The sequence below is a fragment of the Anas acuta genome, chromosome 26 (genome assembly GCF_963932015.1).
Source record: "Anas acuta chromosome 26, bAnaAcu1.1, whole genome shotgun sequence".
Taxonomy (NCBI): Eukaryota; Metazoa; Chordata; class Aves; order Anseriformes; family Anatidae; genus Anas; species Anas acuta.
Window position 1 is genome coordinate 2,368,632 of NC_089004.1, and position 23,115 is coordinate 2,391,746.

Below are 23,115 nucleotides of genomic sequence, written 5' to 3' on the forward strand. Positions count from 1 at the left end.
GCAGCGCGCGTGCGCCGCTGGGCGGGTGGGGAGAACGGGGAGGGAGGGGGGGGAGGTGATGGCGGAGGGGTGGTTACCGGGTGCTGGGCGCTGCCGCGCGTGCGCAGTGAGGGGGCGGGGTCGGTGCCTGAAGTGCGGCGGCTGCCTCAGAGCCGGCAGTGTGGGGTTGTTGGTGGAGGGGGGGGTTGTGGTGTGTGGGGCTGCCTCTCAGCCTCCTGCACTTGTCGTCCTCAGGCGCCCCCAGTCCTTCAGGGCTGGCTGGTTGTGAATATTTCTTTTCCCCCCTCCAGTCAGCCTCCGTGGCTTCCCGTGGCTGCAGGGTTCCGAAGTTCACTCCACAATTAAATGGCTTTTTAATTCCTGTTACTCCTTTCAGTAGTGCTCCACAGTTTTGGTCTTGTGGGATTTGCTGGGCATAAGTTCCGTGTTTAGGTGTGACTTTATGATCCTTGCCTGCATCTGCCATAGCCATGCCACAGACTGAAGAATTCAAATCATTTGTTTCTTAGAGGGCTTTTTCTCCATCCCCAAAATCATTTTTTAACTCTCCGTGGACTCTAAACCTACTTGTTAATGTGGCATTGACTAGGTCTCCACTCCAAAGATAGGGACCCAATAGCAACAACTAGTTCAGAGGGAAATATCTGGGGTTATGCTACTTCACTCATACCCTTAACATTTTTTTCCAGTGTGGTGGCACAATGTAACAACCACATTCATAGATCCTGATCATTTAAAGGTATCACAAGCATAAAGCAGAATCCAAACAGCTGGCTCCTGATCTCTATTCAATGTACCCTGTATACAAACCATCCAGTGTAGTTGCTGGGGAATTTTTCAGCCAGAAATATGACAGCAGAACTGGCAAAAGTTGGAAAAAATATATGAATGGTGCTAGTTTAGAAAAGTTATAGGATATCTGTCTAATTCAGTCAGTTGTTAGTAATCACTGAAACTTTTCTGTATATCAGAAATACTCAAGATTGGCTGTCACCAATCACAATTCTGAGTCTTTTCCTGCTGCTCCCAGGGCTCTGCAATCCCACATGACACTCCTCAGACTGCTCCTGCCTATATCACTGGTGCCCATGTGAAACAGCAGCAGCAGATAATCGTCCTTATGCTGCACAAGGCTTGACAGTCTCTTGGTGACAGCCCTGATACGAGCCCCTGGTAAACAGCAGACTTGCCTCAAGAGCGGATCGGGTTGGCAGAAAGACACCTCAGTACCTCTCACCAGAGTCTCCTGCTGCTATCACCCATCACCTTTTCTTAGTGGGACTGGTTGTTATATGGGGAGCAGACCAGACTGCCTTACTCAGCTCCAACCCCCTGCCACAGGTCTTTCCTTTTCCACCTGCAGAAGGGTGAAGTAGTTCTGTAAGGGCACCTCAGGCTTTGGGGGAAGACTCTTCCTCCCGTTCGTCCTCGTTATTGTCAACTTCCACTCTCTGGTGTTATTGTCCCCCCTGCACCTCCTGTGAGTGCTGGTGAGGGAGTCTAGGGGTGCTTGGCCATGGACTGTGGGTCCAGCTGTCTAACTCCTCCTCAGCCTCCCTGTTTCTGGGTTTTCAGTAACTCCATGCATGGAGATTCCACCAGTTCTCTGAGTCTCTCTCATAGGTTTGGACACATTTGGAATAGACACAGTACAAGCAATGTAAGCCTTTACCCTACCATTTCTGATTATGTCTATTGGATAAAGTTGGACTGTTTCATGAATGAGTAGTCCCCATGACAACTTACTGGGTGGTTTCTGCAAAGAGCCCCAGAGCAGGGGCTGAAAAACCTGGAGGACACACAGCAAGGCTTCAGAAATGTTTGGGTTAGGCCTCTGCAGGAACATCTCCTTTCTGGAGCTAAGAACATGAAAGAGATTTGCAAAATTATTGTTTGTCTAGAAAAAGTCCCAGATCCTCAAAGTTGCTGAGCTCACTGACTTCCATAGGGATTTAGCATCTAAGTTCTGGAGAGGATCCAAGACTTAAAATAAAATGGACTCAGCAGAGAAAATCATTCAACAAAATTATTAATAATTAATTAATTATTCTGTGTTTGGCACAGAGTCTGATTGCAATGCATTTGAACACAAAGCACGATGCCTGTAAGGAGGCTCAAAAGAGAGGCTAGACAGTTACCTCTTCAGTAAGGACAGTCACATTTGCTCCTAAACAGGAAAAAAAAGTTTGAAAGGACGGAGCTACCATGACTGTCTATCAAACATCTTGTTCACAAGGCAACTGTGAAAAGCTGAGCAACCTTAATGGCCGCTCAGTGTAAAATTTTGAGCTGTAATCTTATACACAGGAACAGGATTTTCCTCATGAGGGGTAAAGCTGCAGCGGCACTCAGACTAAATCCAACTTTGCAGAGACTAAGTGCAACTTCTGACTTTCTTCTTCACAGAGAATAAAAACTGTTCCTCCTCATTTGGGTGTAAACACTCTGACTTCACATGCATTATACTTCAGGCATTTTCCAGCTCTTATAAAAGTGTCAAATGTACTTGTTTTTATAGAAGATAATGTTTTAAGCACTACAAGTGGACTAAATCCAAGAGCGAAGGGAGCTTCAACTTTTGTGAAGGAGAAAGTAAAATGATCCAGTGAAACTGCAAATGCAGCCTGCCAGTCAGTCAATGCAGTTTTTTTTTTTGAAATTCCCATGGTAATTGTATGTCCTTCCCAAATATTAGATTCTGGTTCTTCACTCCTTTTTTCCAATTAATGGGGGTATTGCAAAATAGAGCCTAAGACTCCTTTTCAAATGAAAATGTTTATTTTCTATCTGAACTGTCATAATGAAATGAACTGCATGCTATTTATTAGGATGTGTTATCTGGGTTAGGAACACAATTCACTGCAGTACCTTAAGAGCTCTCTCAACTTGGAAAGTGACAGGACCAACTTTATCACCCAGAGAAATGAACAGATGCCTTTATCTGAAAGTGTAGGTTTTCTGTTAACAGCATCTGAATGAACTAAGTAGCTGATATGGCTCAAAGAAACCACCACAGATACAAGAAAATATCCAGCAAGCAGCTGGATATTGAACAGCTTTGTAAGATTTTATCATTCTGTGCATGTCCACTGGAAATTTACAGGGCTAGGCATTGCTGCTGGCAGCTGTGTGATGTCCAAACCTAGATGATGTCTAGACCTTGGCTGCGCCTCTTCACTGGATAATTGGATAATTGTGTTTGGTGCACACAATTTGCAGAAAATTTAGCTGAAAACATTAGCATGTCTAATCCCATGAGAACCGTAGTTTTCACACATATACAATGTGGCTGACTTAGCTCCAGTTTGCGTGGAACTAAGTCCCTGTCCCAAAGCAGACATGCCCTACAAACCGAGGAAATCACTCATATTGAATTGGTGTGAGAGTAATAGCACCATTGTTTAAGTATCTAAAACCCAGAAATTATATTTTGAACTTAAGCACTTATTCTGATACACTTATCTGTCACAGAAATTTTCACTTTCGGAGCATTAAAGCCTGTTAAACCTATAAGAAACTGCAAACATGCTTTTATCATGGAAATGTTGGGCAACTTTAATTATAGGCACTACTGTACTGTGCTTCTCTAATGAATACATGGTACTAGCATAGTGGGTGGTGTGACCTAGTTAAAGGAAGTGATTTAGCAAGAATTTACCTCTGAAAGTTACACTCTCTAGACCTTAAGAGCCAGCAGGTCACAGTGTGTTCTCTATTCATGTTCTAATTAGAGCCCATACTTCTCCGGCATTAACACAAGAGAGGAAAATTAACAGTTTTATCTTATCACAGTTTGGAGGCCAGATTCTGATTTAATTTACCTCCAAGTCTATAATAATACCAGGGTAAATGTGATTCTGGCACTTTATTATTTCAATAAAAAGTAAACTCCACCCACACCAACTTTACAGTTCCTGTGACTTTTAGAAATTAATTACAAGAGGTGTCTGTACCCTGTGAGCTTGTCAACTTGCTGATATAACTAGAATCTATTTTGGGTGCATGCCATTAAGATACTATAAATGCCGTGCTTTCTGATTAGTACTATTGTTAGGTCAGCATTTCTAAAGGGACATGGCCTAAAAGTCACTATGACTTTGACAAATTAAATATTTTTCCATGGCAGAGTGCTCTCTCTCTCTCTCTCAAAAACAAACAAACAAAAAAAAAAACACAACCACCCTGTTTGGACACTTTCTTCTTCTGAGACTTTGTAATTTGAATGAGCTCAGACCCTGGAAGATTTATACAGTGTTGTGCTTTGTGGCATGATACTAATAATATCACTTGGCATTTCGATCCATAGGTGTAAGCATGCAGCGGCAGAATAGGAAACAGGCTGTAGAGTGAAGACAGCACCACAGGTGATCATAATCTCATTTCCAGTTCTTATCTCTCTACCACTGCCCTGGACCAGAAGACGATCACACTGGATGTGCACAGCATGTAGGTCAGTGGATGTACCACCTTTTCTGCTGTTGCTGGCTCAAGCAGAAAGTTGTACAAGAGGTCTCCATAGATGCCTTCTACCAGCACTTGTATGATTTGTAATGACACAGTGACCATTATAAATCGGGAGTTCTATCCAGGACACTAAGTCAGATTCTGCTCAAACTGATCCAGTCAAACACCTCTTTTTTTTTGCTGGTCTCTGCTCTGTTGGACTGATTATTCGTGGTACAAGACAGCTGGTGGGAACGAGCAACCTCAGGAAGGATAGGACTTCCCTTTTCTTTCTTTCATCAGCATGGGTTTATATTAAACTCAGTTGACCTATGTCACAGCAAGTGGTAGCAGTTCACAGCCTTTCCCAGCTGGTAGAACCATTTCTGTGGATCTTCTGGACCCACTTCTGCATGATGTAGTGTTAGAATCCTGATCCCTCTCATGACTGCTGATCCCTCCTGTGGCATCATGACCCTTAGCCAGAAACCACTGTGTTAATGACATTGGGTTATTGAATACCTGCTAAGCTACAGATTTGTAAACATTTCCTTGCTGGAAATTATAACAATTAAGAAAAATGCATCTGGTGGACTGACTTCAAGGCACCTGCAACTGTGAAGGCAGTAGTTCATCCCTGAAAACTAATAGCTGTGTATAAGTTAATGTGAGCATCCTTAACACCATAACAGTGAGATTAGTTACCACCATTAGTGTTTTCAGAAGTTCTAACTCAGCACATGATTTCTTATCAAATATTTACTTCCCACTTAGCAAAGATGGTGAGCCACAGTCTTCCCCAGGGAAGGAAAGTCTTCCATCTTTCTCCATCTGTAAGGAAGGAAGACATCTGACAGTTTTGAGGAAGTCCATATGAGTCCATATGAGAAACCTACACTTACTCTTGTCGTTGGCATCTGGTACAGTTTCAGTAAACTTTAAAAAGGGGGAAGAAGAAGAAAGTAGAGGAGCAATTTTCTCTTCATATCTTCTTAACAGAGGAAAAGAAATGTTGCCAACCTCTGAAAAGAAATGTTGCATGCCTGTTTCTTTGTAGGTATGGTTATTTCAAGATCAGGATTACTTTTTTTTAAACTTCTTTCATTACTTTTAACTGACACCTATGGACAGGTGCCTTGAGAAATTGTAAAGTCAGAAGAGACCCTTGCATATCCAAAGTCCATTAAAATTCGTATGTTTAAGTCCTTCTTTTATATTCAGTAACTAAAGCACTAAAGCACTATATTCAGTAACTAAAGCAATTAATGATACCCGAAAGCACTCCTTCTGGAGAGAAACCGTGTATCTCATCAACAGATCCTTACATCACCAAAGCTGCAATGTCTGCCTCAAAACACCAATAGCCCAACATAACACTGTTACATCCCTTTCACCATGACCCATCACTACAGTGTCTTCTTCACTACAGCTTACACACCTGCCCTACACAAATCACCATCATTTTTGCTTCACCCTTACTGCATCCTTCACAAAATCATGTAGCTCTGTCTTATGTACAAAAAGCTTAATGCAGACAAAGGTGCATTGGGATGTTTTTGAAGCAGGTATGATCAGTTGCTGCCTTCCAGTTTTATCGGTTGGGCCTTTGCTGCTCAACTAAGCCAGTGGCCTTTTTTGTGAGACATCATAGTATCAGTCTCCTGGCAGTAGCTACATAAGCACCAAGGCCTGGAAGTCTCCAGTCCCCATTCCCACCCAGAGCAAAGCCAACTTCAAAGCAAAATCATGCAGCTCAGGGCCTTCCCATTGAGTTTGGAATGCCACCAAGGAAGGTGATCCCCACCACTCATTTTCATAGAATCAGAGAATCACAGAATGGCTTGGGTTAGAAGAGACCTTAAAGACCATCTATTTCCAACCCCACTGCCATGGGCTGGGATGCCTCCCACTAGATCAGTTTATTGATTGATTGATTGATTGATTGATTTTTAAACAAAAACAACACCAACAAAAAAACTCTAACTTTTAGGTCCCTATTCCTGGCGTCTCTGCAAAGTCTAATGACTGATGGTAAGTATATGAAAACAACGGATGTTAGAACTCTGTGAGCTTGTTTCATTTCTTTTCACTTCTGATTTGATCCATCTGGAGTGTCTTCATCGTTCCTCTTTGGTTCTTTTCTGTTTTGACATGTGAGTTGTCATCCTAGCCAACGGTACAATTTGCTTCATATTTATTTTCTTTAACTTTTCTTATATCAGAATTCCTTCTGCATCTTACCTGATATGTTTAGTCTATTTTCCTCTCCACTGAAGAGAGATGCAAAGTACAGCTGTGTTGGCAGACAGATCTGCTTATTTTTCAATAGTCTGATAAAAAATCAGTCTCATTTTATTTTTTTCTTCTATTAATTTGAAGCACAAAAAAGGATATGGGCTCATTTGAACTGAAGCTGGGATAAGCAAGCCAGGCCTCTCCCATGCACTGATTTCTGTTTTAAAAAATAACAATAATCCTCCAGCAAGTGATTTTACTCCTCCTTACGAATACCAATCTGCAGCACTCATTACCAAAAGCTGCATTCATCCCTGAGGTTTCCTGCAGACATGCACACATGCCTAGACACAGAGACGCAAACACAAGCACACTTCTAACAGTGACACTTGCATGTGTGCACGTGTACATACTTGTACACGTGCACACATGCACTGCCAGGTCAGTCATCCAGAACTGCTCTTGGCATCTCTGGGATGCCATGAAGCAGGTTTTGTCTTCTTGAGCTTTTGGGTTAGTCCTGCTTCCTGCTGGCACACAGCTGTGCATCAGGGCATTTCTCTTGGGTCAGTTCAGAAGAGCAACCTGGTCTCAAGTCACCACATATCCCTCTTCTGTGGCTGTTACGTGATCACCAGCACCCACTAGATGGTAGTCTAGGATAACAAGAAGGAGCCTTCATCACCCCTGAGAGCAGCAGGCTAGGTGTCATTTTGCTTGAGGCGCTGCAGTAATGTGTTAAAGCACAAGACCTGTGGGCCCCATCCTAAAAATGCCGAGGGGGTGGGAGGGAGGATCACTGAAACTGCCCTTCTGGGAAGAGCTGATGTTTTGTTTCAGAGGGAGCAAGCTGAATCCCTCAAAGTTGTGGCTGACTTCCAGCAACACGTATATGTGAGAGGGCAACTAAAAACACTCATAAACACAAAAAAATGCCTTAGAATGGTTCGTAGTCTATAGTTTCTATCTCTATTTCTTTTGAAACTCGAACCCTGTTCTCAGGATTTGACTCTCTGGACCCACTGGTATAAAAGGGTGTGCTGGTAGCTCTCACAGCTCTTGGTGGGTTGTACATAACAAGGCCTAAAAGTATGAGCAAGAGCCTCAGCAATTACAGCTGTACAGGGGTTGAATTAAATGGCTTAGATACTTCACTGATCTCCCTGCACCACTGGGAGACCACTAGAGTTCAATCCTAGAGGTGAATGCATACAGCCCCAGCCTTGTGACCAACAGCCAATTTTTACTGGAGCCTTCTTCGTTCTCAACATAACCACTAGATGGGGAAGCAAGCCCTTCATTTTACACAATTTCTTACTCCAAAATTTCACTTCCTTGCTTTTGGCTGTTCTCATATAAAGTCCTGATTCACTGCATTCTTGCCTTTCTCTCTTGTTGGTGCCTCTGTGATACAGATCATAGTAAAAGTTAGAGAAATTAGTGTATAATGGGTACAAATAAACCATAACTTTCTTTACTTGTCCTGCTGAGATGTCTGCAGGAAATTTTGAAAATTAACACATTTCTGCATCTTGTTGGTTTATTATAGGACTATCACTGTGGTCTATAGGAGGCACTACTGCATCTGAGAGCACCAGCAAGTCTCAAATACTGCAAAATGTACTGCAAATACAACAGTGCTCTTCTGCTGCAGAACAGGTATCCTGGGGAGCTCTGAAATGCCTCTGGTACACAAAATAAAGCAAGTTTTTGATTTTAATTGCCACTGACTAGAGGCTTCATGTTGAGTAGTTATCCATGTTGGGCTGCTGTAGACTTCAGAAAAGACATGGAACAATTGGAGAAGCCAGACAAGGAAAACAGGCAAGATCTGGAAAACATAACCCACAAAGAAATATAGGTGAATTTTGAGTTGTTCAGCCTTTGACATTGTTCAGACTTTCTGTAGCTCTGGTGAATGCATTCATCACAGAGTAAGTGGGCACTTCCAAACTTCAGTCTGGAAGAGGTGGATTTATAGCTGCTTATGAAGAAAGCAGTAAGATAGTTCTTATTGTAGCAGAAAATATATGTATATCTATAAAGCTGTTTTCAAAGTCATATTAAAGTAATGTTGATTTCTCTATTGAAACAGTGCTGGCAACTTAGACTATTCTTGTATTTTTCTAAGGTAACGATTTTTGGAAGATACGGAGATGACCATTCTTGCTAAAGGAGTTAAAAAAAAAAAAAAAAAAAAAAAAAAAAAACATTTGCAAAGAAGCACTTACGCGTGCAGCAGTCTGTGATACTGTGTATGGGAGTTTGTGCTGTGGCTGCTGGCTGCAAAGCCAGTGCTTATGCTGCTTGCTGAACAGGACACAGCTGGAGGCCAGAGCTGAGCTGCTGCCTGTCTCCACTGGTGTCCTGGCAGACCATGAGACCTTCCTAGAAGTTCCATTCTAGGAATTACCAGTGGTAAATTTGAGCTTGATTGCGTCCACTGACTTTTTGTAATTTCTCTGATGATTCCCAACTTCTCTCATGGTGATCAGGTGTTCTATTAAATCCGGACACGTGACATTTAGTACAATTCATGGCTTTTAAAGGCAGAAATGACATCCACACTGGCCTCCTGTATAGCAAAAGAATTTTTCTCATTTTGTCTGCAGTGAGCTTCATGAGTGAATTAGAACACAGCCTTGAAAGAGGATATCCAATTCTGGCGTAAAGCATGCTGAATTAAAGGAATTTTCTGATACTTTGGCATGTGATAGTGATTAAAAATTGTTGCTCTTAAAGGGCTGTATCTAGTTTGGATATGTCTAGCTTCAGCTCCCAATTGTAGAATTTTATTCTGTATTTGTTTTAAATTAATATGCCCTCTCTTCATGTCTTCTGATGGCACTTGACTACTTCAAGTCACATCTTCAGCTCTTCTTGATCAGTTGAATTAATGAGCCTAAATAAACATAGCCTGTACGTTGTTGTCGTACGTACGATTTCCAGAGAACCACAGCAATGCTATAGAAGACCACTTCTTTCAGGGAGATGAATCTGTGCACATTCCCCTGCACACTGGATTCACCTGCTCGTGTGGACCAGCTGCACAAAGCCATAGGCATGAGACACTTCACAGAACAGTCAGTCACCTTGCAAATGTTTTACACTTGTTTCTGTTCAGATATCATGGACGATTTAACCGGTCAATTACAGACTAAAAGAAAATGAGAACTGAAAGTTTGGGTATAACTGCAGTGTAATTAAGTGTTTGTGTTTCTCATTTGAGTTAGTCAATTTTGTTGTGAGTTCGGGTAATACTCAAGTCATCTTTGTTTCCTATGCTTCTTTCTCTAGTTGCTTCCGTTCTATCTGATGAACCTCTTGAAATTTGTATTGTACAAAAGAATACACGAGTCCTCAACTTCTCTCCTAATACAACATTTTGCAGTATAGGGACAGGCTGTAGCTAGTCCAGTGTGTTGCAAAATCATGCAGAATCTTTTCCAGTCTCTTTATGACTTTTTTCTTCTTGCCCAACTTCCTCCTCTGAGCTGTGGTGCCCCCTGCAATTCTGTAGAAGTATCAGTAGGTGTTAATTAGTCAGTCTCTTGAAAGCAACCTGAGCAACACCTTCATGCATTGGTACATGGGCTGTATGTGCAACACACCAGGTAGCACCAGCTCAATGTTCCCATGCAGGAGCAGCCAGGTGCTGAGCAGCTCTGCCCTGGCTCTGGGTCGTCTTGGGCTAGCAAGGAGCTGGTCCCTGTGCTGCAGGTCAAGGCTGCGGTGTTCAGGCAGAAAAGAGCTTGTCTGGCACTTTTCAGGGACCTCTGTGCATGTCTGTGTGCTCTGAGAAGGGCCCCCTCTGTTCTGACTTTGCAAATGGTTCATCATTAATATCAGACAGCATTATTATCACTGTGACTTGCAGTCACTTCTCTCCCCAGGACAAGCTGTCTCCCTCAGCTCTCAGTGTTACTAAAGCTGATCTCAGGCCTCCTGGCTCCTTCCTGCTTCTCCCCTCCAGCAGATCTTGCTGCCCTCCCTAGCCCTTGCCCAACATCTCCCAGCAGCAAGCGCACAGGGTCTGAGCCCTGCCAAGCTGTCTGCTCTCGCCATGCCGCTATCTGTGCGTGCTGCTCAGCCACGGGGACCGCTGCGTTCCTTCCACTGCAGCTCGTGCCGCCCCTGGCTCCCAGCCCGACTGGGAGGGCAACAGCACAGCCTTGCTCCTGGAGGCCGGCAGAAGTCAAAGTCACAAGAAGGAACAAGGAGCGAGCCACGGATGTGATGCTGTGCGGGGCTTGTGGATAACTGCTCCTCTCCAAAGGATTTCTTTCCATCTTCGATAGCTCAGTGCCTGGCTTTCCTCTGCAGCTGGGAGTTTGCAGATGCTGTCGTTTGGCCTCAACAGGCAGAGGCTGGCCCCTGAGTGAACTTGGGCTCCCTGCTGCCTCCCAAGCCTTCCAGATTCTTCGCGTCAGGTCTACTGCATGCAGGTATGGTGAGAACCTTGTAAAAGTAGTAATCAGTGTGCCGATCGATTTTGCATCAAGACTTTGTTATCCATAGAGGAGATCCTAAACTTGGAGAGGATTTCTGATCCAGGGAAAGCACTAAAGGTGCTAAAAGACTTTCAACGCTCGGAAATACTCTTTTTTTTTTCTGGTATTCAGATATTCTGTACCATTTCCCATTGCCACAGGAATGGGTGATGAGGATATGGGATATATCTAATACAATTTGTTTATCTTACAAAATGTATGCAAATCCATGAAGCTCACACGCCTGTGACCTTTGAGAAGCAGCTTTGCTTCTGGGCTTCATGTAAGTAAAGGCAGGACATCGAGCTTGTCACCTCACTCACTCCTGTTCTCTCTTTTACATTTTCTGCCACGGCTATGTAAGACATGTACTTTAACCAGAACTCGAGAATTATGTTATGTGCTAGTTGCCTGGAAATGTTGGTTAAACTGAGCAAGCATCACTTCTTCAAATCCCTGTCCCTCTTCTGATACCTTATTTTAAAATAACTGACCTGGAAAGTGCTAACAGACCTCCCCCACTGGCTGTTTTTTGAGGCATTATTTTAAGCATGTGGATAAAACATGTATATGCATCTAAAAACCCGACTAAGGGAAAGCATATCATGGAAATGAAGCATTAGTAAACAACCCTGTTACTGAGGACCTAAGTAAAATCCTTCAGAGCATGCATCCTGCTTGCACATCACTGCCCTTCTCAGTGCCAAGAACATGTTAGTGCTGCAAGGTGCTTGTTTGGTCTCTTGGATGGTTGTAGAGACACTTGCTCTGCATTTCCTTGTGCCTGCGGTGATCACAAGCAGCTGGGTGCTTTGAGGCCATTAGCAAGTGAGAGGCTGCAAGTTTTAGGAATGTTACAGGAAAAAGTCTGAATAATGTTTATTTCTTGCTTTGCTGTTTATACGTGTAGGCTTCTGAGATGCCTTCTGTGGTATTTCAGTGCTTAGTATTGAAAGGAATCCGGCAATAGTACGTTTGAAGTGCAAAGCCTAGTTTCCAGGAATTACAGCTGCCTAATTCCCATGGGATTTATTCCCATTGGTTCCTAATGGGTGGCTGCTGGTGACCTCAGTGACATTGTAACACGAGGCTTTCCACCCAGACACTTGCGGGCTTTTCTCGCCTCCTAACAGGGGATTAAACATCCCCACAGCAAGCACAGCTGCAAATCCGGAAGGTAGGAGCATGTCTGTGGGTGGGAGTGCGCAAGCATTAAAAAGGGAGAGGGGGGAAAGTTGTGCGGAAGTGTGGCAGAGAGAGAGGGGGGCTGGGAGCACTTGAAACCTTTCCGATCTTCGGCCAGTCAGTATTCCTTCAGTACTGGAAGGCCAAATGTTCTAATATTTATTAGGATTACTTTGGGATTCGTGGTTTGATAGTCAGAAGACACCGTTGTAAGTCATTTGACCAATTCTACGCAAGTTTAGCAGGTTTCAGGTTGGTCTGGGGTGGGGATGTCCGTAGCTGCTCACACAGCAGAGGTGCCAGGAGAGAAAGCATCAAGGAGCTGGGTTCTTGTGCACAGCTTGGCCAGGGCTGGAGGAGAAGCTGGTCCTGCTGGCATCCTTACTCCAGAGCCTCACCCTTTGAGCTACCCTGCATTGACTGTCAGCCGTGCTAAAATAATACAATGAAACAGAGCAAAGGAAGCAGGATGCTGTTTCGTAGCTACTTCTTATCACAGTACTAAAAGAGCGCTGAGCAGATAGTGCAGGTGTCCTGGCAAATGGGACACAATTCACAGCAGCAAAGCAGAGCAGCAGCCTGGCAGGCAGATAAACACACCGCTGGCAGGGCTTGCTTCCTAAGCGCCCGAGCGTGGTCTGCAGTGATGAAGAGGAGTGGAATTTTCCAGCCGGGCAGGCAGATTGCGCGTGCCACGCTCGCGCCTCCCCACCGTGGCTGCTTGCTGATGCCCATTTAGCTGCAGGCTATGAACTGTGAGATTTCTCAGGGGCTTCTCCTAGGTCAGGAACAATCACTTGAAAAGTAGATCAGAGAGCTCACAGAGGAGGTGGCCTGATAAGCTGGGAACGTGCTTTCCCTTTGGCTCAGTTTCTGTAATGAGCTGTGAGACAGTTTGCATTGCCTCTGTTGACAGCGTGCAGCCAGCACCACTCCAGGCTTCTCTGTGCTACAATTTGGGTCCTGGGTGCTTGCCTGAGCTCAGTCTGACACCCGCAGGCATCAGGGCCACCGCTTCACCCTTCTGCTTTATGATCTGTGATAGGGGACAGGAACAATACCTCAAAGGAGGCTGTAGCAGGGTGGAGGTCAGTCCCTTCTCCCAAGCAACAAGTGTTAAGGCAAGAGGAAATGACCTCCAGTTGTGCCAGGGGAGGTTTAGGTTGGGTGTTAGGAAAAATTATTCGCTGAAAGGGTTGTGAGGCATTGGAACAGGCAGCCCATGGAAGTAGTTGGGTCACCATCCCTGAAGGTCTTCAAAAGATGTGTAGATGTGGTGCTCAGCGATATGGTTTAGTGGTAGGCCTGGCAGTGCGAGGTTAAAGGTTGGACTTGATGATCCCAGAGGTCTTTTCTGACCTAAATGATTCTGTGATTCTAAGCCCAGTGCTGTACCTGCAGGTAAGGTGCTCCCTGCTTGTTCCAGGGAGACACAGACAACAAATCCACACCGCCTGGCTGGGTGATGGGTGCCCACCAGACACTTCTGTAGCCCTGTGTGGGGAAAAGTTGTCACCGAGACACCAGTTCTGGAGAAGGTTATACCTTCATCTGGATACTTCTAAGTATTGAGTGTTAGAGTAGGGCTATACCCCAAGGTAAACAAGTGTTTTGTCAAAATTACGAGCATAAGAAACATGACAGAAGGGTGTCATAAAAAGAGTGACAAAAAAAAGACTCTGAAGAAGAGATAGGTAGAGTGTGATTTTCCTAGAGAGAACTGGGGGGAATGAAAGACCAAGTCCATTGTGAGTGGTTGAAAGTAGCTGGTTTTAGGGGATTCTGCAGTTCGGTGAAGGAAAGCCAAGGGTGTAGAATTGCCATACAGCTCTGTTTTCTCTGAAATCCTGTAGTTTTGAATTCTCCTTCAAGAAAGCTAGTGAATGTTTGGATAAATTCCTAAAGGAAAGCAAATTGTGAAATCAGGTTTGCATGTCTACATGCAAATGTTGTTTAAGGTATGCTACAGGCTCTTGGTGTGATAATGGCAGTGTTACTATTAGCACTAAGTTCAGTTCAGCTCATTTACAGCAGCAGCTGACTGCTTCTTCCAAATTATCATGCATAATTTCAAGGGTCAGGTAGACCCAGGCTTATATAATTTGCCTGGAATTGTGGTGAATTCATCACCACCAGAAAGGAGTAATGCAGGTTCAGAAATTTTTCTAAATAGTATATTCCACTTAAAAGAAAATTAATTAACACAGGACTATTCCTGTCCTGAAAAAGGAGGTCAGACTAGATGATCACAAATGGTCCCTTTTGTCCTTGTAATATACATATATACAGCGTTGGGAACTAATGGAGAAGAGCATAATGCCAATGGTAATACCATGTGGAGAATACCAGAGAAAATGGGCCAAGTTAAATTTGGACAAATATATCATCGGAGCAGCAGAAGTATTTCCATCCTGTTTTCCCAGCTCAGAGAAGGCAGACTTAACCCACAGTAGCATCGGACCAAGCTACTTGAAATATCAGTAGTTTTTTTTTGACATTTTCCAGCTTGTACCACTCACTAACATAGGATGCCCAGAAGTCACATGCTGTTGTTGGAAAGCCATGAAAGCCATTCCCCTGAAGTAATGAATTGCCAGTTGAGGCATTTCAGGCTGTTAATATGGAGCAGGGTGTACATGAAGGTGCTATGTCACAGTTTCTCATCCAGAGAAACAAACCACACTCAGAATAAGTAATAACTGTGTCCACTACTGTTCAGTGGACTGCTGCTCCTGCCAAGAAACATTGTTCACAAATTTTGTATTATTTGGCTGCGCAAAAGTCGCAATCAGACAGCATGGTGTAGCCCACGTGCAGGTCTGCAGCTTTCTCTCAACCCAAAAGCTGTTTCACTTCTGGCCTTCCTGCTACCATGGCTGTCCTGTGGGCTGCCATCACCCTCCACTGAAGATTAAATTTCCCCCTCCGTGTTAATGCCTCCAGAAAAGACCCTGAACTGTGGAAGAAAATATGTAAGATTTGAGCCTCACTGTTTGAAATGCATCCCTCAGAAGAAATGTGGTGAAATCAGACAAGGCAGGAGATGAAGGGATAAGAACAGGTCACATTCATCTCATGCTAGGATGGGCATTTAGCTCCTGCCTGTCTGAATTGCCTCTTGCCGTGCTAGATAGATGTGTCAGAAATAAAGTTGTGGAAAAAGGGATAGGGAAAGCAGGGACAGCATCCTGTCCTGGCTGCTCCAAGAGCAGCAGTGACAAGGCACATCCAACTTGTGTAACTCAAGTTTTGCATAGTGCCTTTCTCCACAGCAGGATATATTCTTATTGATCTGATTTGCATTTGACAGTTTCAATAAGAAATAATTTTTTTCTCTAAGAGCAGTCCCTAGGAGTGATGCCATCTCTCATGCTGGCAGGATGTTTTATGGTCCTTCAAAAATTGTATGAAAATGGAGTTCTGAGAAATGCTTCTACCTGCTGTGAATTCACAGGTGAGGTTGCAGTACATGTGTCCTTAGAGCAGACAGAGAAACTCAGCACATCCACAATTCAGCTGTCAAAATCTATGACTATGAGGGAACTGCCTACTACAAAAAGAAACATCTCATAGTGTGTGTACAGTTGGTTAACAATTAAAATGCCAGTAGAGCATAGAAAACACAGCTCTGGTACTTTGCTTTTTATGACCTATCTACTGCAGAAGGAAAAAGTGCTTTTTCCAGCCGTTGTAACAAAGAATCTAAGCTCAGCACTAATATACAGTGAAGCAATTGATGGCATCCTTGCTGAAACTCAACAGCTGCAACAGTGAATGGGGAAAGACCTGTAAAACTTGAAAGCAAGAGAACTGGGGAAGCTCTTCGTGCCATATGAAGCACAGCCAGGCAGAGGCTGCAGGAGGCAGAGCAGTGTTAGGAAGGATAAGGGCACTCTGCTTCTGCAAGAGAAGAAATGAAAAGAAAGTTCTCAATAAGCAATTATTCCTCTCCACTGGGCAGTGGGAGGTGGGGTGGGGGAATTCAGGTGAGTTTCCACTAAGGAACACATTGGGGATAGAGCAGGAGATTCCAGTGGAAATATCAGTAAAGATTGTGGAAAAGTTTGACAAAATGCTGGTTTTAGGACTTCAGACATCACCACCAGCTTAGGCATTTGCAGCTCACACTGACAGGGGCTGTATGTAGTGATATACTGAGGTTTGTGAAAAATGGTATGGAGCAAATGACACAGCCTCCTGAAGCAGAACTGCCCTTGCAAGTGTGCAGCACATGTTCCCTGTGTGCCTGGGAGGAGCAGGGAGCATGAGCTGACATTCAGCATAGCTGAAACCTCTCGATCCCATGTACTCTCAGCAGAACCAAGGAGAAAATGGCCACACCTCTGAATAGCAGATACGGCAGGAGTTCAGAAAAGTTTGTCTCACTCATCACTTGAAACCCAGTCAAAAATCGGTGGTGAGAATTTTTTCTCATCAGAAATATCAATTTTTAACTATTACTTTCTTTGCTGGCCATCAGAAATTCTAACCAGAACGTCCTGTCAGCAAGAATTGCACCATGTCTCTTTTGGCCCTTCTGGCCCTGTTCTCCTTGGCCTTTGCTCATCCTCAAGGCTGCATCAAGGACGAGGCACCACAGAGCTCCATGACAGGGCATGCTGCAGTGTAACATGAGAGCTGCAGTCTATCCTACAAAGTAAAAATATGCTCATGAGAGGCATTCTTCACATGAAGAAACATTACAGCTCAAGTGGGAGCAGATTTACATCAGCCTGATCCCAGCCAAAATGTTTCTTTACATTTCTGCTAGAATTTTTCTGAACATCGTGTGTTGCAAGAGTTTGAGTTTTGACTTTTTGTTTCAAAATAGGGCAAAAATAAATGTTGAAATATTGGCATTTCCCATAGGAAGGAAATTCCATTATTTGAGCAGCTCTGTGAAACAGAAAAGGAGGTTCATTTGCAGAAACTCTGCTAACTTCGAATGAAGGTCATGGCTGGACTACGCTCCCTGGGCCAAGTGAGCAGTGCAAGATAGAAAATTAATCCCAGCCCCCAAAGTAAGGTTACTGTAACAAGGGGAACCAGACCACAGAATTGCAAAATCCAGGAAAGGAAGAGTTGAAGGGTTGCTTAACATACAAGAAAATCACATCTTTCCCCGTGGCAATTAGCAAGTGGGAATATTAGCAACTGGGTTTTCTAACACCCCAGCGGAAACCATCCACATTCCTCTGACAGGTCTAGGTAAGGGTTGCTCACGGACCTCCTCATCAGCATGTTCAGGTGACAAGGGTGCACACACCCTGGTGATTCACTGCAGCATGCTCCTTAATGTGTTTTTCGCAGCAGTTCAGAGAGATTGAGCTCTTTCAAAAGGCTGTTTACAATAAATGCTGATTGTAAAGCCGTGAACCTATGGGATAACAGACACAGCTACCTGCTGTTTTTTGGGGTTTTGCTTTTTCCCAACCTGATCCTGCAGTCTCAATGCTTCATCCGAGTTGCATACAGCAACCCGAATGTGCCAGGACTGCATTTTAACAGAGATTCATGTGTGGGGCTTTCCTTATTACATTGGGAATCAACACTCGACGTCCATCTTTAGGTGTTCTGCTTTTCAAATACCAAATAGGTAATCAAGGTCTCCCTTAAAAAACAAAGAGGTAATAAAGATGCAGACATTCTGCTGGGTCTGCAAACCTCCTTTAGAGAGACATAAACCCATAAGCCCTGTGTAAAAATCTGTCTCAAGAGCCCTTTCCCCAGAACTTCACTCATTTAGGACTGAGGTCTTTCCAAGCCGCACAGAGACAGAGACTGAGGGTGTGTTAAAGAGGGAGTGGGCGCCAAACAAACTGCCCTGTCCCTATATGACATTTTTAGTCTACTTGTGAGATTAGCATAAATCAGTTTGAAAGGCACTTTACAGAGAAAATCACAAGGGAGGTGATTTGGAAAAGCTGTTCCAGGCTGTTTCTCAACAAGCCCTTTCTTTATCTTCACTCTCAAATGGCTGCACAGAGATAGCTCAGTGGACTGAGCGGTAACTCAGCGCCACGAGGAGCCGTGGTCTCATCTATTCTCATTGTGTCTCACAAGGGTGACATCGAGAGTTTCCCTTTTACCTGTTGTCAATAACTTGCAATATCACATGGCCTCTGTGCGACGTGGCTGATGAGGTGTGCCTGGCACTCACGGGAAGAGGCGAGTCTCGGGGTCTTATCTCATGGTGGGGTTTGTTCCCCAAGGAATGCTCCACCCTGGGAAGGCTCTGCCCTCTACCAGGGCCACCATCCTGAGGGAGCAGAGCTCTTCACCTCCTCCATAGCTTCAGATTGCTGCTCCGTGTCCTACTTTATAACTTGAAGGTGTCTGGAAACTGCCGTAGGTAAAAGTCAAAATGAAACATTGAGGAAATTGGTGAAAGAGAAGTGTTAAGGCACTAATCACTGTGAGTTTATGGCTAAAGGAGGCTTAGAGGTATTAACCTGGGGTTTAAGAAACTGGGTAGGAATTACTACAGACCCTAGGAGCCAAGCTGAACTGCAGGCATAGAAGGTGAAAACAGGCAATTATCCACCTTTAGTCAACCATTTCTCCTTCAAGTAGGTTCACGGGAAAAAAAAAAAAGTGCAGCTGTTGCGAGATGGCCAAGTGCGTGGCAGCTCTGCCCCTCGCTGGGTAGTGTCAGAAATGCACGGTCCATGCAAAGAGCACTCTTCTGACTGCTGCTGATCACCCAAGCCTGCAGCACACAGCTAACAGCGAAGTCAGGTACCCATCTGTGATAAAGCTGCTGGCTAAGGCACTGGGAGAAGCAGGGCAGGCGCACTAAGGGATGTCCTTCCTCCAGGACCACCCCACTGGCAGCCGATGGCTGTGAACCAGCAGAAGGAGCAGAGATGAGCTGTGCACAAGGCTGCGCTTACACAATCTGCCTCCCTTTCTCTCTGCTGCTGGACTGGCTCTCATCCACATTTCTGCAGGAATACTTTGGGTGCGTGGTGCAGGCAGAACGCTGGAGTCTGTGTCACAAAACCAGAGATATTTATTTTGGAAAAAAAAAAAATCTCACATTCCAGTATGTGTTTTGCTAAAAAGATAACTGAAACTTTGCAGAGTACAGGGCTAGGGTTTCCAGTCCCCAGCTGACACTCACATGACCTGAGACCTCACTGAACTTCTGTATCCTTCAGTAGGAAAACTAGCGCTGTTTCCTCCATTTACAAATGAGCAACTGAGTCACATGAAGACCGAGCAATTTGTCTGGTGCAGACAGTGTGTCCTTGCCTCCTGATGTAGCAATGGTCTGTGTCCGTGCTGATTTGGCAGATGGAGGAAGTTAAAACAAGGTAGAGTGATAGAACTTGTCAAGACCCTAGGCTCCAAATGGCCCATCCAGCAAAATCCCAGCTAATCACCCTCCTGATTGATGCCTGTCTTTTTCTGGAAGGAAGCCAGTGTGTGTTGGGAGCTGCTCTCTGTAGCATGGGGCTGAGGAGGTTTAGCTCTCCCCTTCCCGCAGAGTCCAAAGAGGACAGAGGGCTGGGGGATTTCAGTTCCAGGGCTCTGCCCGATGAGCCTGACACTGAGGCTTTGATCTTCTCCCTGCTGGATAAGTCACACTCCGTGGCAAGTTCTGGCTGCAGACACGGTGCACTGCTGCTGGTGTGTACTGAAGCTGGGGCACACAGCAAAGCCCCTACACCTGAAACAGGGAGAAGTCTACCAGCAGGTTACAACCAATGCATCTCCCTGTGAGTTGTGTATCTGACAGGAATAGAAATAGAAGTAGAAGTGCTGTTGGAACCTTGGGCTTGTATTTTGGTAATAATTCATCACTTTACCCCATCCAGAAGCTAGCACTATGTGTCACTCACACCTTCAATTTGACTTGTGTTTTTGGCATCATGCATTAGTGTACATTTTGTAATGCAGGACTCCCAAGTGCAGTGGGAATCAATATTTAATTGATCAATGAATCACAGAATCATTCAGGTTGGAGAAGACCTCCAAGATTCTCTAGTCCAACCTTTAACCCAGTACTAAAGTCCACCACTAAATCATGTTACTAAGTTCTACATCTCCATGTTTCTTGAAAACCTCCAGGGATGGTGACTCAGCCACTTCCCTGGGCAGCCTGCTCCAGTGCTGCACAATCCTTTCAGTTAAGAAATTTCTCTTAATATCAACCCTAAACCTCCCCTGGTGCAGCTTGGAACCATTTCCCTTTGTCTTACCACCTGGTGCTTGTGAGAAGAGCTCGATCCTCACCTCACTACAGCCTCATTTAAGGTAATTGTAAGGTACAATAAGGTCTCTCCTGAGCCTTCTCCAAGTTAAATAGCCCTAGCTCCCTCAGCCGCCCCTCATAAGACTTGTTCTCTAGACCCTTCACCAGCTTTGTTGCTCTCCTTTGGGCACGCTCCAGCACCTCAATGTCCTTCTTGCAGTGACATGAGTAAAGACAGTGCCTGCTTCCTTGAAAGCAGAGTTTGGCTCACTGACAGGCTGGATTGCTAACGTATTTCCTTTGCACACCCAGTGAACGGATTCTTGCCTTGTGACTTGCCTAACACACCACTGGGAAATTACAGCTCCTTGGCTGAGGCACAGACACATGTCCATCCCCTCAGGCCGGTCTGGACAAACCACAGAGGTGTGTCTGGATCTCTGAGGCCCTGCTTACACAGACGGGGCTGGTGAAGGACCTGCCTGCTCCGAGTATTCAGCTGTTGCTGCCGGCTGGATTTCTGCACACAGCCACCCTCGAGGAAGGCAGCAGGCTGAGGGGGCAGGACTGGGATGGGGATGAGATCTGGTTCTCATTTAACAGCTCGCCCTGCTCTCTGTTGCTACTAACTCTCTTTGCAGCTTGTGTGAGGAGGGAGAAGAAAGTGCAAAACCTCTGGTATCGTTAAACTCAGTGTGGACTAAATGCAACATCACGGTGACAGGTGCTTGCTGTCCTCTGGTCTCCTGCAATCATCGAAGATTTTTTCAGTCTCCTCCTACATGCCACTCCCCCACCCCCTACTGCCATGTATCCTGAGCATATTACAGTCTTCCTTTCCTCTCTCAGGAGGTATTGCTCAGAGCTCTCTGCTAACGCTGCACCTTTCTAAGGAGAAAATCCTGCATCCTGCCTTTGAGCTTAAAGAATTAAAGAACAAAACAACTCAGAATAATCCCCCAAGCCGAAAAAGACCCGCTGTTGTCCTGCTCGACAACTGACGCTTGTTCCAGGTGAGTGGTTTTGTCAGCAAATTTGGATGCATGAATAAGAGCGGTGCCAGGTCCAGTGGCTGGAGGACAGCAGGCGATTTCCTTGGGCACATGCATGAGAGGGCAGGAGGGATAGCTCTCGCCCTGCTTTGGGAGAGGGGACTGCCCCCAAGGGAGTGCTTTAAAAGTGGGACTGTGTGCTTGGGGCTGGGTGAAATGCCTGGTGGGCAGGCAGAAAGAGCCAGCCTCGTCACAGGACATCAGTATGAGCAGGGGGCTTTGGAGAGAAAGGGACTTGTCCTCCCAGGATTGGATTTAGGCTGCAAGCCAGCTGATCAGTAAGTGATCGCTGTCACTGCAGGGCTTAGTGGCGATGAAATTCCTGCCCATCGCATGGTCCCCTCCACTTGGCTGGTTCCCTCGCACCGAGATGCGCCAGCAGCTGGACCCTGGGCAGATCCGTTCTCATCCTGCGTCCATCGCTGTGGCAGGAGTTGGCTGGGGGAAGCTGGCTGCCAGTCAGGGAGTGAAAAATGGACAAGCCCTAGCACTGCTCTGAGTGGGAAGCCCTGCCAGGGGCTGCTATAGCAACTCAAAGACGGCTGAGTTGAGCCCAGTTGGGCTGGTGAGTGGAAGTTTTCTGTGTAGGCACTTCGGCTGCATTGCTTTCAGCATGTGCTCTCCTTATGAGGGCAAGCAATGGGGCGGGCTGCAGAGGATCCAAGAGCAAGAGGGGTGAGGGTGCCTTCAGCCCAAGGCTTTGTGAGCCCTCTCTGTCTTGGTCCTCAGTACTGGAAAACAGAACACACAATGGCACAGTGGCTGGATTCAGTGCTCCTGACAGCAAGCACTGAGCTACCAATGTGGCAGTGAGACAGGAGCGGAGGCACCCAAGACAGCCCCTGCAAAGTGCCTGTTTTTCTTGGTGCTGGAGGTATTTTGTAGATTCCTGGTTTGTAGTACCCGTTGTCTGCCCAGAAGCAGGTAGGACCTGCGTGCTGTTAAACTGAAGTTGCCAGGCCACTGAGCAGAGCCCCAAGAACAAGGCACGGCCCTGCCTGCCCTCCACAAGCAGCCTGGTGCATCCCTTCCTCCCAAGCTTGATCCTTCCCTCTCTCCTTACAAGAGTGGACTATTTAATTTCTGCCTCCTTATTTTCTGACCCAGCTCTAGAAGCTGTCCACCTCAGAAAGACTCGAGCAGCTTTCTCATGGACCCTCTCTCCTCCTTCTCCTTCTTCTCCCCCTTAGCATGCTTCCCCGCTGCTCCTTGTGGAGACTTCCCTCCTTGAAAATCCTACTCATTTTGATATTAAACATAATAGCAGAGTTTCCTTGGAGACAAGAGAAACAGTGGGCTCAAAAGTGCTGATTATTTCACAGTTCTTGGCTGGCTTTCAGCAATGGAAAAAAAAAAAAAAAAGAGAGAGAGGGAGAGAAAAGGAAAAGGAAAGGAAAGGAAAGGAAAGGAAAGGAAAGGAAAGGAAAGGAAAGGAAAGGAAAGGAAAGGAAAGGAAAGGAAAGGAAAGGAAAGGAAAGGAAAGGAAAGGAAAGGAAAGGAAAGGAAAGGAAAG

General features: G+C 45.3%; 1 protein-coding gene across 5 annotated transcripts in view; it reads left to right on the forward strand.

The window, feature by feature from the left end:
* The first annotated feature begins 10,730 nt into the window (after positions 1–10,730).
* LOC137844825 (excitatory amino acid transporter 1-like) overlaps positions 10,731–23,115 on the forward strand; it is a 39,686-nt gene continuing 27,301 nt past the window's right edge. For 2 of the 5 annotated variants that reach the window (XM_068661439.1, XM_068661437.1), the window contains exons 1-2: positions 10,732–11,123; positions 21,400–21,563. Coding sequence is in view for 1 of the 5 variants with exons in the window: in XM_068661435.1 (XP_068517536.1) it covers positions 11,118–11,123 (6 nt within the window). In the remaining 4 variants the exon portion in view is untranslated. Of the gene's footprint in view, positions 11,124–12,231; positions 12,346–21,399; positions 21,564–23,115 lie in introns of those variants that run through there. The other 3 variants (XM_068661438.1, XM_068661435.1, XM_068661441.1) reach the window with 3 other exon arrangements.